This window comes from Calonectris borealis, chromosome 1 (genome assembly GCF_964195595.1).
Source record: "Calonectris borealis chromosome 1, bCalBor7.hap1.2, whole genome shotgun sequence".
NCBI classification, from domain to species: domain Eukaryota; kingdom Metazoa; phylum Chordata; class Aves; order Procellariiformes; family Procellariidae; genus Calonectris; species Calonectris borealis.
Genome location: NC_134312.1, coordinates 17,809,093 through 17,829,727, shown reverse-complemented (window position 1 = coordinate 17,829,727; position 20,635 = coordinate 17,809,093). Strand labels below are relative to the sequence as shown.

Genomic DNA, 20,635 nt, shown 5'->3' with positions numbered 1-20,635 from the left:
GCTGGAAGGGCAATAGGGCTGAGCCCAAGCAATTCAGGAGAATCCTGGAGTGTGGTGATGACAGTGATCATGCAGGTGATTGACAAGCTGATTAGGAGAAATGCTCTGCTGGTCATGTTACAGAAAAGGAAGGTGGGGGATGTGATGGCTGAGGACAGTCTTGGCAGGAGTGACTGTGAGATTATAGAGTTTAAAATCCTGAGAGAAGTAAGCAAGACAAAAAGTAGAATTGCAACCATGAACTTTAGGAGAGCAGATTTTGCTTTATTCAGGAATCTTGGCAAGATTCCATGGGAGACTGCCCTGGAGGACAAAGAGGTCCAAGAGAGTTGGTTGGTACCTCCTCAAAGCACAAGAACAGTCCATTCTGATATACAGAAACTTGAATAAGCATGATAGAAAGCCAACATGGATGAGCAAGGATCTGAGAAGTAAAGAGAAGATGGAAGTGGAATGAGTTACTTTGGAAGAAACACAGAGACATTGTCTAAATGTGCAGGGATGGAACTGAGAAAACCAAAGCTCAGATGGAGGAAATCAGTGAGGGATGTGAAGGGTGTTAATTATTACAAAGGGATTTAAGTATTCCAATCATAACAAAAGGCTAAAGGAACTGTGGACCTGCTGCTTAGTGGTATGGGGAAAATGCTGGAAAATTACTCCTTTGTCCCAGTTTCCGTGAATGTAGTCTGCCCCCAGCCTTACAGGTCCCCAATCCTGTGGATGAGGGGGAAACAGTGGGTGTTACATACCTTGATTTTACAAGGCCTTTGGTACTGTTTCCTGTAGTAGTATTAAAACCAAATTGATGAGGTGAGGACTAGATAAGTGGATGGGTGGAAAACTGGCTAGACTACCTAGAAAGGTTGTGAGTACCAAGTCCAACTGGCAGCCAATGACTAATGGTGTGCCTCAGGGATCAATACTAGGGATAATACTGTGCAACATCTTTACTAATGACTGGGATGATGGCAGAGAGTGCATTCTCAGAAGTTTTAAGGATGATACCAGATTGGGAGGAGTGGTTTATATGTTGAAAGTCACAGCTGCTATTCAGAGGGACCTTGGTGGGCTGAAGAAATGACTGATAGGAACCTCCTGAAGTTCAGGAGAGGCAAACGTTGTCTGTCTGGGATGGAATAGTCCCATGCAACGGTACTGACTGGCTGGAAGGCAGCTCTGCCAAAAAGAACTTTGGGATCTTGGTGGACAACAGGTGTACCTGAGTCAGCAGTGTGTCCTTGCAGCAAGGAAGGCCAACTGTATATTGGGCTTTCTATGCAAAGGAGAAGCCAACAGTTCAGGAGAAGTAATTTCTTTCCCTGTACTCAGCACTTGTGAGATGAAGGTCTGGCTCCAGTATGTCAATGTCTTTCACTGTTATAGCAGTCAAATTTTGGAACAGGTTGCCCAGAGGTCTTGTGGACTGCACCCCTGCAGATAGTCAAAACTTGACTGAACAAGACACTGAACATCCTGATCCTGTAAGACCTGCTTTGAGCAGAGGTTTGGACCACATCAGAGATCCCTTCCAACATATGTGATCTTATGGCTCTGTAATGCTGTTATTTCTGACATCCAGTAATCTTCAGCACTGTACTTAAGTACCTGTACTGCTTGCAGAGCTATCATGCTTCATGTCACATCAGGCTTATCAGTGCCTGCATCTTGTGGTGAGGGAAGGTCCTGTAATGACTGGGTAAACCAAAAAAGTTAAACTGAATAGTACTTTTGTTTTCAGGAACTGAATGGTATTTTTGTTTTCAGATGTTACATTTGCAAGAAAAGTGAGCAACAGCTGGCAGAACAGCGCAAGGAATGTGGATTAAAACATGAAGGTAATTTTTCATAAGAAGTAAGATGATGTAGTATTATACAAAATACTGTTTTTCAGAATATATCACTTCAAGTGTGTGTGTGTTTTGGTTCTTTTTAAAACACGTGAGTTACTAGATAATCCATTTTTTCTTTAAAGAAAATACTTGTAAATATGTGAAAAATATGGAAAGTGTCTCCTCCACCCAAACCTTAGAAAATTCAGATAAAACTATACTAATTACCCAACACATTGAAATATACAAGTTTCTTTTCTTTTAAGAAAGATAAATTCTGTGAGCTAGGACTCTGTGTTCTTTTTGTGAGAAGCTCTTAACTGATAAACTGCAAGGTAGTATAGAAGGAAGCAGTTCAGTAAGATAACTTTTCGAATAGATCGGGATTAAAAATTTGTGTTTGTCAGCACAAAAGTCATCCTGTGTAAAGCTGTTTATTACGTAAGTATGGGGCAGTGAACTTGGACAACTAATAACTGATCTAGTGGACTTAAATATTTCTGTACAATACCCCACCAATATCAGTATAAATGATAAATGATTTCTCTAGTTATGCTATCCTTATTCTCTTTTTCCCTCCATTCCAACCTCTGCGCCCATTTCCATGGGTTTTTTTAATGGGCATAACTTTTCCTTCCTTTTGTTAAAACAACTGTTAATATACTGGATTCTGTGCAGTCATCCTCCTAGCTGTATCTCTTTATGTCTGACTGCTACATGCTAAGGGGAAGCACAGATATTGATAGATTTGTGGCCTTGCTGGAGTAAGATATGCAGAGTCAGTTGGCCAAATTCGCCTCTGGTCTCAATTCGTTGTCTTGGATAAACCCCTCTTAAACAGCAGGCAGCCTTCCCATGGGTGCTTGCTTCTACTTTTACTCTCTCTTTTTTTTTTCTTTTTTTTTTTCCTTGTAAAGCCCGGTGCATAAAACCATAATTTTCTTGACACAAACATTGGTCTTTATGACCTAGAATATCTTATAATTACAGTTATTTTGCACAGTATCTGGGCCAGGTTCTAGCCATCTGTTAGCAAAAACAGTATCATCATACTATAGAAATTCATTGGTAGCATAAAGACTGTATATAGATTTCTATGTCAACTTGAATTCCTGTTACACATGCTTCTCTATAGTGCTTTCATCCCAGCTACTGCTTTCAGATCTTTGATATAGTCGACAGATGGCCAGATTGGAGTATTTCTTGTTGTTTTAATTTATGCCCAGATTCAGCTAAAGAAATTACTTTACATAATATTTTCTTAGGAGCTAAATCTGATAGCAGGTTTTTTGGTAAGAGAAAAACCTGTCTTTTTGAGAAATAACTGTAGTTAGAAATTGCCAACCTTTTTTCTTTTGTTTGTGGGGTTTTTTATTTGGCATTTTTTTGTTTTGTTGTGTTTGAGATTTGGGGTTTTTTTGGAAATCTGCCATTTTGTTAGTTTTGATCCAGCAAAGGAGCAAAGGCAAAAGCAAGCTACAGGTTAGTGAACAATAAAGACTGCTTTAGCCAGCATTGCACAAGACATTAAGCAGCTGATTACGTAGGACATTGGTTACTTAAATCCATTTCACTTCCACTGGCTGGCTTTCTTTGCAATCCAGTCTCTTCTCCATGCAGTACTGGTAAGCAAACAATAACAACCAGCTACTCTTGATTGGCAATAAAAAGGATTTTAAATCGCCACCTCAGATAAGCTTTTTACTCAGCAGGGTGTATTGGCTGACTCCTTCGTTGTGCCCATTTGGTTTGTGTACAATTCAGGTAAGTTTAGAAGGATGCTTGCATTGGCTGTCACTGAACATATTTCTTTGTATTATGCAGAAGTCTATGTGCATGTGCTGAGCAAATTTTGAGTGCTAGCACGTTATGCTGATTTCAGCAACTTGCAGTGTATATATACACAATAGATAGTTGAAATGAGTGCCGTTTATGCTCTCCCTGCTTATGATTGCTCTGTTGTATGAAAGATATTTTGGGCGAATAATTTGTGGTATTACAGTGATGCACCCTGCAGAATGGTTATGAAAACAGTTGGTCATTTAAAATGTGATAAATACCCTGACTTTGTTCTTAGTTGAACAGTGAGGCTTTTTTTGAGTAACATGCTGAAATTTATACTGAACAGTACTTTTCCACCAGGTGAAAACAACCTGTTACAGTAATATATATAAGCATTCTACCTTAAGTAATTTGAGACATTTATTACAGTGAGCATACTTCAAAAGTTAATGCCTATCTGGACAGACTGTAGACTAAATTATTAGTGCTTCTCAGATAAACAACAGAAGGATTTATCAGTAAAGGGTGTTGTTTTCATTTTGTTGTTCGTATATCAGAAAATGCCTGGTTTTCTTGTAAATAGGCACTTGTATAGTTCTGGACATAGATGTTTCTAGCTCCAGTAGTTTCTTACGTTCTGTTCAGGTACCTTAATCTCAGAGCAGGGCCTCGTCATTTGCCTGCAGCCTGAACAAAGTCATTCTGTAGTTTGACATTTAAGTCTTTCTCATCTCTCTTAAAATACACATTTTTAATCTGATTTGAATTATTTCTTTCTGTAATGTCCTGTTTGAAAGCAACATAAAAAGATCAGCTGTAAAGCAAGTATAATTGGTACTAAAACAACGTTGGCAAATGATCCGAACATGTTGAATTTAAGAGCTGCATTTTTTCTTATTATTACTGATTTGTTTATCAGGAGATAGAGAGGATAGTCTAGATGAAAAAAGAATTAAGTTTTTAGTTTCCTTTAAGTCTTTTCACATTATAATCCTACTCTGCTTTTCCTGGAATTCTGTTTTTCTTCGTTCTGTTGCTGAAGGGTGGATAGTAAAAAGTTCCAATAAATAAAAATTCAAGGAAGTGAGAGAAGTTCAAAGAGCAAAGAACAACTACAGAATACTTTCCAAACCTTTTTTTCTTATTTTTTCTTCTTTTTCTGATGGATAAAGCTTGGAGAGGTCAATTCAAAATGAATGCATCATAGACTTCAGGTCCAAAATTACCTAGACAATTGTAATGATTCTCTAAAGTAAATGTGAAGTTCCTGAAACTAAAACAGTAAAGAATATCAGAATTTCAGGACGTGAAATATATAGCGTAAATGTCATCTATAGTCTCATCAAAGAAGCACTCTGAAAATAACTATAAGTTAACCCAGTAGGGAACTGGGTTCCCCAGTGGGGATCTGGATAATGTTAGATTTTTAATTCCATACCAGTTAATATGCTTCAGAACCTCTACCTTGCTCTTGTTTGATGATCAAACTTTTTTTAACAGGCTTATATAAACAAACTTTATCATTTTTTGTTCATTCCTTAATCTTACCCCCATCATCAACAATGGCACCTCACTCTTGAACTCCAGTCTTAGAACCATAGACTATTCCACAATCATTACTTCTGTGGAGTTGTTCATTTGAAATAAGAATCCACTTACATTGGGAGGAGAAAAGGAGTGTATGGCTGCTTTATTGCTTTTTTTTAATTGTAGTGAGGAAGGCGATTATGTGTAGTCTAAAAATGCAAAGGCATTTTTTATCTATTTTTATTCGTATTCGAGAAAATACAGTTTAGATGACAACTCTGTGCAGTGCCTGCCAGTGTTTCTTTGTTCCGGAAAATTCCTCTGCCTCTTGGTAGTATTGATGCCATCACACACTTAAGCTCAGTCTAGGTCTAATCTCTAACAGAATGGTTTCACATTGTTGAAAACAGATTTTTGTATTGTTTTCCAGAAATCTCTGAAGATTTACGCACAGGAAAGTTCAACTCTGTTAATAGTATTCATCTTCAGACATTTGGGGTGGGTTGGGGTGGAAGCAGACTCCTGATCAGCTGCCTGCTGGTTCTTGCTGAACCCTGAGTCATCTCTTCCCGCTTTGTCTTTTTTTTAAATACAATTTGTGGCATCGGGGCAGAAAAGGAATATTGATTTAGAAACCAAATACTAAACCGCTGTCTTTGCATCATTGTTTATTTAAGATTAACATGCTGAAAGCAAGAATAAAATTTTTAAAAAGTTAAAAATCCTCCTAAACAACAAGAGTTGTAACTTGCTTCTGTCTGGCCCCTGCCTAAGGTTTTGTGGGTTTACCCAAATAGCATGGATCCTGAATTTGACATGCATATGTCAGAAATGGTCAGCAGGTTTAGTAGATAATCACAGTCTGTGAAGGGAGAAAGCAACTTTCTCTGTTAGTATATGAAAAATAGATTTTTTTGAATGCAGTTTATTTTAGATATGTATTGACAGTGCATGAGTATGCCCAGTAAAAACTTTTAAGTTGCCAAGAGTGACTTCTTTTTAGTGTTCTTCTGAGTAGATCAAATAATAACCTATCTCTATGCGTTTTTGATGCATTTCAGAAGATGAAGAAGAATGGAAGGTTATTAAAGGGAAATTTCTAGCCATCAATGCAGTAAATATGAGCTGTGCCTGTCCACGAAGTCCAAAAGGTCTTTCACCAGCAGCTCATTTGGCAGATGGTTCAGCTGACCTCATTCTAGTTCGTAAATGCTCCAGATTTGATTTTCTACGGTATCTTGTCAGACATACAAACCAAGATGATCAGGTGTGTATTCCCTTTGACAATGAATTCTCCAGAGTCAGTCTAAGTTGTAAATATCGATATTCTTATATGACAAAAAGAACATCTACAAAGCAGGGTTTTTTTAAAAAAGAAAAAAGTTTATACATTTTGGGTGACATAATCTCAGCATGTGTACCGTTAAAAAAAAAAAAATTTTAGCGGAGTCAAGTCTTCGGCCATAGCATTCTAACAAAATTCCACTTTTGCTAATTGAATTCTGTTTTGTAACATTTTGCCATGTATTTGCTGTTTGGACAATATTTAAAGTGATTTTATCACAACTGTGCCCCCATGTATTTGTCATGAAAAACTGCTCACAACAGTATAACGTAGCTGAGGTAGAAGATGTAGTGAAGAATAATAAATCACTTTTTGTAAATTGTATAAAAATGTGGTTTAGAAGAAAGTTACCAGGACTGCAGTTTGATTGTAAACTGCAGGGTTTTAGCAGAATTTTACTACATATGTGTGACCAGGTTATGAGCTTTATGCATTCAGCTTCAAAATTATTCCTTACATATGTTGTAGCTGTCAGGATAAACTACAAGGGAAGATTCATCACTACTTTGGATTGTAATATCTGTTGAAACCAGAGCCATGGCTGTGAATATATACATTTAATATTTGTCACAACCTGATACTATTAACATGTTCCGGAAATTATCTGAACAATGGACTAATATCTAATTATAAAAGCAATAATAAATCACTTGATTATGATGCTATTCTTCCTCCTCTGTAGAAGAATTAGTATAGATTCTCTTTCCTGTATTTCCTCATTACCATTCCCTGGGACATTGTGTGTGCGTGTGTGTCTGTATTCCTCCTTCCTGCTATTCTCAGTCTCCTCTTCTTCCCTGTACTCCTTCCCACTCACTCTCATTGTTCCCTTGATATTTTTGATGATTTGAAGCCTTCCCTGGCTACCTTTTAAATTGGCTTCAACATTTATCAAGAGACTACATTCCCCTTAGAGTTGAGACATGAGAGCATTCATGGGTGGCTCTGTGCAGCTGTGGATACCAGTTTTTGCAACGAAGCTGTTTGGACTAGCACACTGCTTAGTGAGCCTCATTGTATCCATGAGCCACTGCTTCCAAGTTTGAAAAAACTTCACAGTTTATGGTTAAAAGCCGAGGGAACTTAAGATCTAGGAAGTCCCTTCAACTCTGATGCTTTTTGTGATTGCCACTGTGGTCGTTCCCCTTCCAGTGCTTCCTCACTGTTTCTCTCCAGGATTTGTTGGTTTTGCAGAGTAGATTAAATGCAGGGTTGTACATATGTCCTCATCCCAGGTTAGTATCTACCATAATAGTGGGCAACTCTGTTTGGAAACTTAAATGTGAAAAGGAAGAAAAACGCGACTGTACATTAATACAGACTAGTTTATGGGTAATCTGTTTCTTTATTCACTTTTGCTTCCTTGCCACCCCCCGCCCATAGATGCACACAGACATACTCCATTGCCTTTGCTAAATGACATGTCTGTATTTACTACAGCTTGCTAAATGTTTAAGTCTGTATCAGTTAAGTTGCTTTCAGAGCAGGTGGGGGCACCCTCTAATTTGATTGTTCCTTTAATTTACAAAGCCTGTTTTAAAGCATTTGTACAATATTGTTGTATAAATCTGCAACCTCTGTTATAAGAGCAATCTCTTAATTGTCCTACTTTTTGTAGCTGAATTAACTAGTTAAAATAATTTTTATTTTGTTGGAATGTAACAATATTGCCCTCTATTCTTATTTTTGTATACATCCAGCTCTGTGATTTGATCATGCTGCCATGGAATTCTCACCTTCAGGGAATTGTTCCAAATGCAGAAGCAGGCGGCTTTCAGAAAAGCCCATGTGTCTTAAGGATTGTAGTTGAACAAGTCCTGAGGATCCAACCCAAACCTTTTTTACTTTGATTCCATGTTATAATAGTTTTTCTAGGGTTTTTTTAATAGTTTTTATACCCCATTTACTCATAATCTCAGAACCCGTTACCTGATTTTCTATAAAGTGGCAATATTGCAGCTACTTGAAGAGGGCCACTGAAAAGTAAGGTTCTATTTTTGCTTTATTGTTTCTGACTTGTGCAGTTTTTTAAAAACAAAAATCACTCTATGCCTCTAGAAAATTGGAGCGGACAGACTTTCTTGAATACAAAATGCTGCATGCTGAGCTGCTTTACACATTGAATGTGTTTAACTAATTTTAATTGCCTGTTTTGATTTATTTTTTTCTTTGCAGTTTGATTTCTCATTTGTAGATGTTTATCGGGTGAAGAGTTTTCAATTTACATCAAAGCTTTCAGAAGACAACGAAAGCAATGTCACGGACATAGGAAAGAAACGTTTTGGCCAGTTCTGCAGAGATCATCCAGCCTGTTGCTGTAATATTGCTAATAGCACCTGGAACTGTGATGGAGAAACTCTGGACAGTTCAGCAATTGAAGTGAGGTAAGCATCGATTTTTCCCTTCATGTAACAGAAAACTGATTTTAAAGATACTCATAAAGACATCCTAAAAAAAGATGCCTCCGCATAGCAAATTTCAGTCTTCTGATAATAAACTTAATTTTTTTTGTTACTTTTTTGAGTCCTTTCCAGAGAATACTCCATGTGTATTGTAAATGATCACTCTGACTGAGATAGATGGATGGCCCTACCTTTGAAGTCCTACTTACTTCTTAAGTACTGATATTACGTGCTTGAAGTGCTGAAAATGAAGGTGGTGTTGGGAGGATTCTTTTTTAAATGAGTGGAGTACCTCATTACTCTGAGCAATAGGTTTTCCTGTTTAAATTTAAGCTTAAGTAAGCATCTTTGTCTTACAGAAATACTGAGTATGTCCCATACTTTGTGGTTTTTGACACACAGCACAGTCTTATCTCCAGCCTTGGCATATGGAGAAAGGAGTTTGCAATTGTACAGATAGTCATATTAGAAGGGAATAGAGGTTTGTGAAATTGAAGGGCTTTTTTCTTTTTTTGTTTGGGGTTTTTTTTAGTTGATTGTTCTTGTTTGTTGTTTTTAGAACAAAGGGAGCCAAAACCACAATACAAAATATTTACATGCAAGTGTGTTCCATTAAAACATATTCACTTAGCAGTGATCCGAAGTGATTTTTATAAATATTGTATATGGTATAAGATCAGCTCATCAAAGTGCCCCATAGAATTTTTTGTGTGGAAGAGAGGAGTAACAGGAGTGATGGATACCTGAAAGCATCCAGGGGGAGAAGGAATCCATCCCTTCTTTGCAGGGGAGGATTGTATCAAGAATGAGAGCGTCTGGAGCAAGAAACTTTGTAGTCTGGAGCAAGAAACTTTGTCCAACTGCTTGAAATTCATGGATTATTAGAATTAAATATGTAATACTCATTTATTTCTTATTAATTGATTTCCATATTTTTCAGGGTTCACTGCCAGTTAATGAAACTATTTGCAAGGGGAATCGAGGAAAACTGTAAAGATGAAGCTGCCTACAGCCAGAGTAGCATTGAACAATTACTATAGACATTGTTCCTCCAGTCGGGAGAAGAAAAAATAAAAACTCAAGGAAATTGAGTAAATATGCATTTTAGTCAAATTGACAAGTATTTTAAAATTTTAGATTTTTTTTTTTAATGGCTTCAGTATAATTTTAGACATCGTATTGCATTGTGTCATTTTTTTAAAAACATTGTAATCATTAAAATATATCTTGGAGCAGTGTAATCTAAGTTACGTTAGAAAAGAGAGGGCTGGTGTATATATATGTATTCACAATGACTGATAAATTCTCTGTGCTTTCCTAGAGAGCTAATTTAGCAGTTGTGTTGCAATAATATCTAAATGTTATAAAACATCGGATTTTCCATTGTCATCAAACCAAGATATCAAGACAAGGTATTTTCAGTGTCTGAGAAGATGTTTTCTGCTGGGAGTGTTATGTAGTTGCATGTGGCTTAAATGCTGGACAACAGTGTTGTCATTCTCATCTTTTTTTTAGTAAAATCTTTCATTTTGTAATTCTGCCTATACCTTGCAACTTATCAATGCAATTCAAACATTCCTGGCTTTAAGTAATAACAATAAGAGTTCAGAAATACTTTGAAAAATAAAGCACATCTGTATACAGATCATACATTACCCTGTATATTCTATTTATAAAAGTTTCCTTGCATGATGCTTTTTGGGATTATAAAGGGGTTTATGACTGTTTGGATGATACCAAATACCACACACAGCAGCTGAAATGTTTTATAAGCAACTCGCAGGGATACTTATAATACCAGGAAGGCACAGGCAAAGGAAAATATAAATATCTTCTGAAACACCAGCAAGTTTTAAATTTTTAAAAATATCTAAAATTAACATACAAAAAGCTTCCCTCTTCAGTACACAATTCTTTGGAGATTCTACTACATACGTTAAAATGTCTTTGCAAAATAATATGTTGGAATGTTAAGTTTAAAAATATGATTTTGTGATTGAAAGTTTTCAAAATAATGTTTATTTAACTAAGTATGAAACAAAATAATTTGTTTTGTGAAGTCAAGGGAAGAAACTGGCATCTGATAAATCACGAATTCACTGTGCTGATTTGTTCTTATAGCAAAAAAAGTTAAGACTATCATGTATAGCTATGGAGTGATTATTTAAGTTGTGTATGGATTTGTGTATTGTGACACACACGTTCTGTGTGTAGGCTTGGGGCTAAATTTTGCTTTTCTTGTACATATTTATTCCTGTTTGAAGATCAGAAGTTAGCCCCTGCTCTCTTCTATCTTTTCTTGTGTGTAGTTCTTTTTAAAACTCATTGCATCTGAGGTATTTTTTTGTGTCTGAACAGCTAATGATTCTCTGTTCATGTATATTTATTGGCATTTCTGTCATTCAGCTTGTATTAGTTTTATGTCTCTCATGTATTTGCTCTGTGTAAGCCGTGGTGATTGGTCAGTTTATTACTGAAGCACTTGAAAATTGTTATAAACGGCTGATATTTGTTTCTATTGAAATTATTTACATTCCAGTTTTGTGTAATATCAAAATGGTGTGCTATATCTTTGCTACAAAGTATTATTCATACTGCTCTATATGACAAAAAGCACTTGCAAATGATATTTGCTTAAAGTACGGTCATACAAAGTTTAGGATCTGGTTTTCATTATATAGTATTTCAGGGAAATACTTGAATAGTTTTCGAAAAGTACTGTTGTTTACTTTCCTTATTAATGCAATGAGTTGAAATGTTGATTGATCCAATGTTTTTTTTAGACATTTGTAACATGTGTTATGTATACTGTATTTTTAAAGCCATGTTTAATAAGTGAAATAGTACTTTTGACCTAAGAACCTCCTTGAAAATGAGATTATGCAGTTCTACAAATGCAAATATTTTTTGAAAGTGTCGTTTGTTTAAAAAGTTCTGCAGTTATTTTGGTCTATCCATGAATATTGTGAGAGAACCCAGACTTCAAGTTACTGTAATTCTTGTGCAGGATATGATGGTGCACACTCAGCTCACCAACAGATGAGGGCATTTATGAGGCATTACAGCTATCCAGATCACATTCTCATAAACGAGGAGTAAATACTAACCAGCTCTTTCCGTTAGTTTACTAGCAAGTCATGAGACCCTTACTTGAAAGATGGAGGCTTAATCTAGTTGTGAATGTATATTGAAATGATTTGAATATTTTTAGTATCTGAAACTGAGTGCTTGGTGTTTCCAAAGAAAGCCACAGTGAAGGCCCCCTTTCTGAGAAACAAGTCACCAGAAAAGGAGAAAAGATCATTCTGTAGTATGGTAATGAAGTGTGAAGTAAATAATAAAGGTGTTGCAACATAATAAAATGAAAAGGTTTTAGGTAATAGAAAAGCTGCATAATTGCATTTGAATAATTCTATTTGTAGCATATTATACTAGCAAAGCACCATATGTGAGTTGTATGACATGTCCAGTTTATTTTTAAGAAGAGAGCTGCATAAGTAATGTCTGCTTACATTTTAATTCTAGGGTTTTTTCCCTCTGAATGTAGTCTCAATATGGAAATTATGTATAGGAAAACCAAGTTCGATTTTTTTCTTTTTTTCCCAATCTTGCTGGCTTCAAGATTAGAAAATGTGTTCTGTTTTATGACGCTAGGGCATTTCATTGAAAAAATAAAATCACATCATACAGCAATATAGTGGTTTTCTTCTTTTCACAACTTGATTTGAAAAAATATCTACCTTTGTTCAGCAGAAATCTGGCAGTAGTGTGCTCAGTGTAAGCAATGTGGGCAGATTAAACCTGGTGGAGAAGTAATTCATAAGCTTCCATTTGGGTTGACCACAGCTTTGTAGCCAGTGTGAGTGTGGACAAACACTGAGCGTGAAGGAAAGCGACTAGTGCAGCTGGACTTAAGACTAAAACTAAGCAACTCTGCCAAGGTAAACTAAAGATTGAAGGGGGGAGAAGAAACTTAATTATAATGCAAGTATTTAGAGTTGTTTATTATGGAAAAATCTAAACTGCAAAAAGTGAAAGAAAACTACTGTTCTAAGAAGCATAAAATATGTATTATACTATAAATAGTATATAGTAAATAGATGGGGTTTTTTAGAATTTCATTGCATTACAGATGCAGTATGTAAGTAAAACATGTTAGTTGTAGAAGAACAGTGGGCACAGAAGGAGAACATGCTTTTCGGCACTGTAGAGACTTCTGCTTTTGAAGTGTGTTGGGTTTACGTGGCAAGGTTTTGGTAGCTGTTGGGGGCTGCATGGGCGGCTTCTGTGAGAAGACACCAGAAGCTGCCCCCATGTCAGACAGAGTCAGTTCCAGCCGCCTCCAAGATGGACCTGTCACTGGCCAAAGTTGAGCTGATTGGCGACTTCTGTGATAGAATATTTAAGAACAGGGGAAAAAAAATGCTGCACAGCAGCTGTGAAAGGAGTGAGGGGAAAACAAAGAAACATCCCTGTAGATGCCAAGGTCAGTGAAGGAGGAGAAGGTGCTTCAGGTGCTGGAGCAGAGATTACCCTGCAGCCTGTGGTGAAGACCATGGTGAGGCAGGCTGTTCCCCTGCAGCCCATGGAGGTTAACGGTGGAGCAGATACCCACCTGCAGCCTGTGGAGGACCCTGAGCAGGAGCAGGTGCATTTGCTCTGAAGGAAGCTGCAGCCTGTGGAGAGCCCATGCTGGAGCAAGTTTCCTGGCAGGAGCTGTAGATGTGGAGAGGAGCACATGCATGAGCAGGTTTGCTGGCAGGAACTGTGACCCACAGGGGACCCAAGAGTGAGAGGTTCATGAAGGAGGAAGGAGCGGGAGAGATGAAGTGTTACGAACTGACCACAACCCCCATTTCCCATCCCCCTGTGCCTCTCAAGGTGGGGGGAGGAGGTAGAAGAGTCAGGAGCGAAGTTGGGCCTGGGAAGAAGGCAGGGAGGGAGGAGGGGAGAAGGTGGTTTTAATTTTGTTTTTATTTCTGACTATCTTACTCTGTTATTAATTGGCAATAAATTAATATTCCCCAAGTCGAGTCTGTTTTGCCCCTGACTGCAATTGCTGAGTGATCTCCCTGTTCTTATCTCAACCCATGAGCTTTGCATCGTATTTTCTTACCCTGTCCTACTGAGGAGGGAGAGCAGCTGGGTGGGCACCTGGCTGGCAGCCAAGGTCAACCCACCACATGCAGTTATGCCACAAGGCAATATTTGCAGGGATGTCTTACGGCATGAACGGGAAGATGGTATGTAGAATCAGAAATTTCTCTGAACACCTCTGTCCTGCAATTCAAGTAGTATTTCCCTAGAACTCCTACTTTAATCCCTATGAAGCAAATGAGTAATAGGAATACATCATTTTAATTCTCATTAGTCACATTTCTCTTATTTTAAATTTTCAACAGGATACTTAAGTACATTTAATAGATTCTAACTAGTGTTTAAGTTGTAGTAAATGAATTCTGTCCATAATGAAGCGACAGTCTCTCCAGACTTCTGTCTTACCCACTGATACATACATGATGTACATCTTGCAGAGGCTTATGCATGTTCTTAATTAATGTGTCACTAGTCCCATTAATTAGAAGGGGGTGGGGCATTTGTTCTGCAATCTGTCATGCCTTTCAAGTTCTCTGCAATGAGAGGATTAACAATTTTGTTATTCCATTTCCTACTGTTTAGAAATGATTCCTAATACATACCTACCAAAATTGCCAACAAGTGGTTGTCTTCAAAAGATGTTTGCTCCTTTAAGATCCTTACATGTCTGAAAGGGTGACTTGCTCTTGTTGGTAGCTATTTCATCGACAGTGCAGTTTTGTGCCTTATTTCATAGGAATCCTCCAGCCATATAAAATGTAAATATAAAAAGGTTTTTTTCTCTTTTTTTGCATGCAGAGACGACTTCAATAGTGTAGAACAGGAAAAAATAGGGGAAAAAATAATTATTCATAAAGGAAAAATACTGAAAGAATAACAGAAGTGATGCGAATTAAAAAATCCATGGAGACCAAATTCTGGAAAGGATGAAAGAGAACAACTGCAAAACAAATTTTAAAAAGAAGAAAAATAAAAGAAGGAATAGGAAAAGAAAATACAGATTTTTCTTTTTTAATTTATTTTGCTGGAAAGCATTGCCCAGGCGTGTGTACTTTAACTGCACAGTAAAGCCAGCACTAAAGGTTTGAGTAGATTGCTAGAAGTTTGACTATTTGCAACTGGTAGACAAAATAAAAGCTTTATTACTGTTGTGAAGACATATTTCTAAAAAAATGTTGGGTCATGCTCTGTATCTCCGCTCACAAACTTTACCAAACTAACAGCATCGCTAGAAGAGGTGTTGAAGGAGAGTTGTAAAAGCAGCTTCCTGGAGCAACGTGCAGCATTCTGAAACGACTGTTCAATTTAATCTGCCAAATATTTATTTTTCATGTGAATACTTAGCAGCTGTATTTTAGGAAATGCGAGATTGGGCGGCAAGAAGAAATGTTCGGTTAGTACTTCAGTGCTGCTGAGGTTAAGGTGGTGGGACAGCAACTCACACCAGTAAGGGCCTGCCCCAGAGACCTTGTAACGTCAGGGAACATTCCTGCAGAAAATGGTTGCATACAGAAATATCTGTGCCATTCCTGGTAGATGGTTGTGTAACCTGTTCTTCTGAGCTTTCGGTGATGTATATTCTGCAAAGCAGTTTAGCCATCAGAACAGATTGCTTAAAGGTTTTTATAGTTAGAAAACTTTGGTTACTCACTTGACTGAATCTCCTTGCTGTGTTTAAGCGCGCTTGCTCTGTCCTCGGTGGGCACAGAGAACGGCTCCTTGCCTTTGGGGAAATTCCCTCCCTATGCTATTGTGTTCCCTCTCCGTCTTCTGTTCTTTGCCTAAACAGTATTAATATTCAGACAGAGAAGGAAAAAATCACAATATTCTAGCACATATCGATACCAAGAAAAACCACTTGAAGCTGGGGTCTGTTTACCACCAAAGAAGGGACTCTAGAAGAGCGCTGGTATTGACAGGGTTGCTCCGAAAAAGGAATGAGTATCTGCGTAAAGTCTTCAATCAAATCAGATACTGTTAGTTCCTAGATATCATGTTTTCACAGAATGCTGTCTGAAGCTCTGATGGATGCATTCAAAGTAGGTATCTCCCCTCAGCAATACCTACCAGGTAAATAACTACTCTGAGGCTACACTGCTGGTAGATGCTGCCCTGCCCCTAGCCCAAGAAGAATCAACCCAATAAAATAAGTAGCTCTCAGGTGGTTGGAGGCTCCCGTTTCCATTTCGTCTCATAACGCTGGAATTTTCTAAGGAAAACAGGCAAAACCTGAACACCCAGGCATTGCTGTGGTTGCAATATCCTAGTAAAGGCTTTCAGAAAATCCTCAACACATTGGGAGCAGGATCAGGAAACAGTAAACATAGGCATATTCTCTCACCAGAACAGCAGATTGTGTTGTTTGTTCTCCTCTGTGCACAGGCAAAGCTTTGAGCTAACAGAAGAATTTGTATTTTTTCCTGCATAAAAGGGTTTACAGACTCAGCGGAGAAGGGTGAGGCGGGGAGGAAGCACAGGCCTGCTGCGTCTGTGCTCGGAGGGGTCCATCCTGAGGCTGTTGTGGTGGGAACAGCAGGCAGTAATGCTTCCTCTGGACGGACCACTGCAGAAAAGGATGAGGTGAGCAGGAATACCAAAAGATCTGTGGCTGTGCAGACTCAGCAATCCAAACTCACCCTCGAGTCAATAAAATGTTGCACTGCACCTGTGTAAATTGCTCGGGTTTTGGGACTGAAGGCCATTGCTGTCTGCCCTGCCTTCATTTGTTGGAGGAAATCTCACTGGTCTGGGATAAATCTGTCCTGTAACACTGCTGTGAAAAAGCACAGCAGGAATTTATTAGCAAAGTAGACTGTGTTCAGTTTTTTCACTGGAGCTAAAAGAGAGGAAAAAGGAGGTGATGAAAGGGTTGTTGATTCACCCTGTCCCTTACTGAAGGAACCTGACACAATGCATCTTACATTACATGTGCAAGGGGAGTCGGAGGCTACTGCTGCTTGTATTGATTTCTGCCAGGGTTTCTGATTTCTACCTTCCAACAAAGGCAGCTGAGATACCAGAACTCCTTTCTCCACTTGGCACAGTGGTGGCTAAGGAAATGAAAAGCACAAATAGCTGTATTTGAATTCCCTTCAGCCCCAGGACACAGCATACGTCCCTCCGTGGTAACAGCCAGAGCTTGCTATGGAGTGGAATATGTCTCCTTACACTCTTAGTGCAAGGCAGCGGTGAAAGGAACTACAGTTACTGTGGTTTTAATGTTTCTCCTAAAGCCACTCGGGTGGGAATGCATCTCTGCTGTCTTCATAAAGACTGGGAAACACACATCAGGTCACGATGACCCCCGCAATGCCCTTTCTACTGACATTGACCGATGCCTTAGACAGTACCAACAGGCTGTGGGTCATGTGAAGGTGCAATCAGAAGACATCCATCAGGAAACAAGGCTGCCGTTATCTTTGAGCTAAGGCTGCAGACATTTTAGCAGAAGAGGAGGTGTCGCTGATGACCGTGCAATTGTTGTCTCTCATACACATTGAAATGTGTGCTGGGAAACCCTGGTACGTACCAGGAGAAACGTGGGTATCCTTCATGGCTGTGCAGCCAATACTGATGAGCAGGAGTGGCCTGTAGTCATCAGGAGCACTGATGTGGAGCATGCCTCGCAAAGGACCTTACGTTAGGATGTGCGTCTCATTGATGGCTCTGCTTCCAGAACGCAAAAGTGACACTGGGAGCAATAACCAACAGGGAGCAGACAAAACAGGTTATACAAAATAGAGGAGATGACAGCGATCATGTTAATGATGTCTATAATGGACTTGCTGACTGTGAACTGCTGTGCGACAGAGTTGCAGGGGCTGAGCACAGCCAGCTCACTGAAGGCGATGCCCACTCACTTAGTTGAGGGTGAGAGCCTGGAAACAAGTGCACTAGCACTCCAGATCTTATGGCAGCTCTTGGCCAAAGATCTAAAAATTAACCACTTGTAGGTGATTATGTTGTGCCAGGTAGGTTGAAAGGTCATGATACAAGTTCCAGATCTCTAAGACATAGCAAGCCTGACCTCATGGGCGGTGGCCTCCAGCAACTTAGCCATCCCTCCTTGTTTAAATAATGGCTAAGGCAGCATGACTCCTGAGATGCACTGGGGCACTTGGTGTGGTGGCTCTCCTACCTAAAGCTCTCTCCAGCCTCCTGTTTGCTCTTTTGCCCTTCTCTCCTCGCATGAGTACCAGCCTGTTACAACCTACTAATGAGCAGGAAGAATATCGACACTGAGAAGTTCCCGCACCTTTTATACAGGGCAGCGGGGTCTATGTGGTGCAGAAGAGTTCAGATGGAGGAGCAGAGTCTTGCCCTTTGGGTTGGTGTCACATGCCAGGTGGCATGGATGTGTCATGGAGGGGCCTGCTGCCGTGAGGCAGCCATCGTGAGCGACTGAAGAGCAGCCCTACTGCTGCTGCCCCAGTGTTACAGCGTATTTGCGACTGTGAGTATTTGGGAGCAATTTGACATGAAGAAATAGTTGTGACAAAGGTGTATTTTCAAGGCCTCTTCATGCGGGTCCGCTGGAGGAGATGCTCAGCTCTAAATAAAAATCTCAGGCACATTCTTGGATGTATTCTGAGACCTGTAAATAACATCGGATGTTTTGTTGTAACCTCATTTTCCTCTGTTCAGGCACCTGTCAAGGTCTTGTTTTTCAGTCTTGGCTGACGCTGCCGACGCAGTGGTGTCAGTACAGAGAAGGCTCACAAACACTGAGCGATGTTAAACATCTGTAAACGACACTGTTTCAAATGTCGCTAACTGGCCTACGTTGGTAGAGCAGCGTCGAGAGAAAAAAGGCTCAGTGCATGTTGAGTCTAAAGGATAACGCTTGAAATGACACATCTAGAGAAAACTGCACACGCACAAGATTTGCCTTTGGGTAGAAGCAGATTATTCTGCATACAAATACAACAGGATGGAGACAGCACAGATAACTCTGCCTATTGCTCTCTGATGTGCACATTGATTGAATCTCTCAGCCTGCAGTCTACAGTTACCATATTGGAAATATTGCCACTAACTTTCAATAAGGAAAGAAATACAGCTTTGTTTTGGTTTTGAGTCTTTGTGTCACAAATCAGTGCCTATAATCCAGGAAAAGAGAAGATTATTTTTCAGTAAAACATCAAACAATGCCTTTACATGCAGTTATATACATGTCACTTGTTTTCTCCGTACCCTCAGCTGCAGTGGAGTTCTAAAGCTTAAATCATTTTATGATAATAAAGGCTCTGGGACACTGTTTAATAATTCTGCATGTTAATGTAGATAGTTTTTTATCTACCTTACTGCGGTAACTGCTATTCAGTGTTTTAAGTCTGACTTGGTCCTGCAGCTCCCTCTACTGAAAATTATTTCTCTTGAAAATAACTCTACATTTCAGAATACAGCCTTCATTTTTAAGGTAGTCTGGCAAATCCATTTCTATGGTTCCCTACTGATGAGATCTGCAGTAACATGCTTCCGTTCATATTACATGTTACTTCACACTGGTAATTTCTACTTTTAATTTTCTTTACAGGATTCACTGTGATCAAACAGTGATAGATGCTGTACAGTTGTTTTTTGTCCCAAACAACTGAACGCTTTGAACAATGTCTTCCTTAAAAAAGGACGGAAACATAGGTCAAATACGGGAGAAGTATAATTGTAAATTGTAGCATCTGGGACCCTTAGATTCTTGTTCAGGTACCAACTTTCTCAGCTCGGGAGAATTTGCCTGTGCTGCAAATGTGTTGGGCACACTAGTAAAGGTGGCTTAAATATTTGTTTCCACCAGGTCTCAGGTAGTTGTAGTTTTCAGTGAACAAGATTTCACCGTGCTCTGCCCTAAGCAAGAGTGGAAGAATGTCATAAATAAAGAAAATAAGCTTCCACGCCTGTTAAGCTGATAGCCTGCAAGGACAGACCATATCATGTACCATTTTCAGTCAGTGCCACGTGGCGTATGGGAGGCCGGGGCAAACCTGACTGGATCTGGTGTTGCTTTTAGCCCCCCCCCCGCCAGTTCCTGGCTCTCGGGCTCAGCCCCGTTTGCTCCTTTTATGGCCGTAGCAGCGTTTCTGAGCGCTCCTCTTCTCCCTCAGCGTTCCCCCTTGCTCAGCCAGCGTACCCTGGCACATGCCCTCAGCACTGCCCGTTTTTCTCTTCCTCCCTTCCTCACTGCTATCCTGACCTCTTACTGTTCCCATTGCTTTCTTCTACTGGCTCCTTCTGGAGTTCAAGTATGCATACCGGCCTGATGACATTTCTCTCTGTTCCTTTGATCTCCTTTGCTCCACCTTTGATATTCCCTTGGCCTGGCTGCCTGCTGCTCCAGCACACGGGCTATCGAGCTCTTCTCTGTGTTATTTTCTTCTGGAACTTTTCTGCTTTATTTTGGGATGCAGACTTACATCTGAAACAAGGGATTTACTTATATATCTCTGAGAAGGGATGTTTGGCATCTGAACATGTCCTTGGGCACCCAAGTGTTTTACGTTAAGGTATATCCAAGCCATACTGATCAGTTTCATGTTTGTGGCTTTGTGACTGTTTTTCTGCCTGAGTATTTGAAAACTCTTTTTATCAAGGGGAAATATTGATGTATAATAAATGAATGACAATAGCAATAGGAAAATATTGTTCGTTACGTG

At 39.2% G+C, this 20,635-nt stretch overlaps 1 protein-coding gene across 7 annotated transcripts in view; it reads left to right on the top strand.

The window, feature by feature from the left end:
• CERK (ceramide kinase) overlaps positions 1-13,921 on the top strand; it is a 46,631-nt gene extending 32,710 nt beyond the window's left edge. For all 7 annotated transcript variants that reach the window (XM_075146072.1, XM_075146016.1, XM_075146063.1 and 4 more), the window contains 4 exons: positions 1,768-1,838; positions 6,203-6,408; positions 8,662-8,870; positions 9,829-13,921. In XM_075146072.1, coding sequence (XP_075002173.1) covers positions 1,768-1,838; positions 6,203-6,408; positions 8,662-8,870; positions 9,829-9,928 — 586 coding nt within the window. In that variant the 3' untranslated portion in view covers positions 9,929-13,921. The remainder of the gene's footprint in view (positions 1-1,767; positions 1,839-6,202; positions 6,409-8,661; positions 8,871-9,828) is intronic.
• Positions 13,922-20,635: the final 6,714 nt, after the last annotated feature.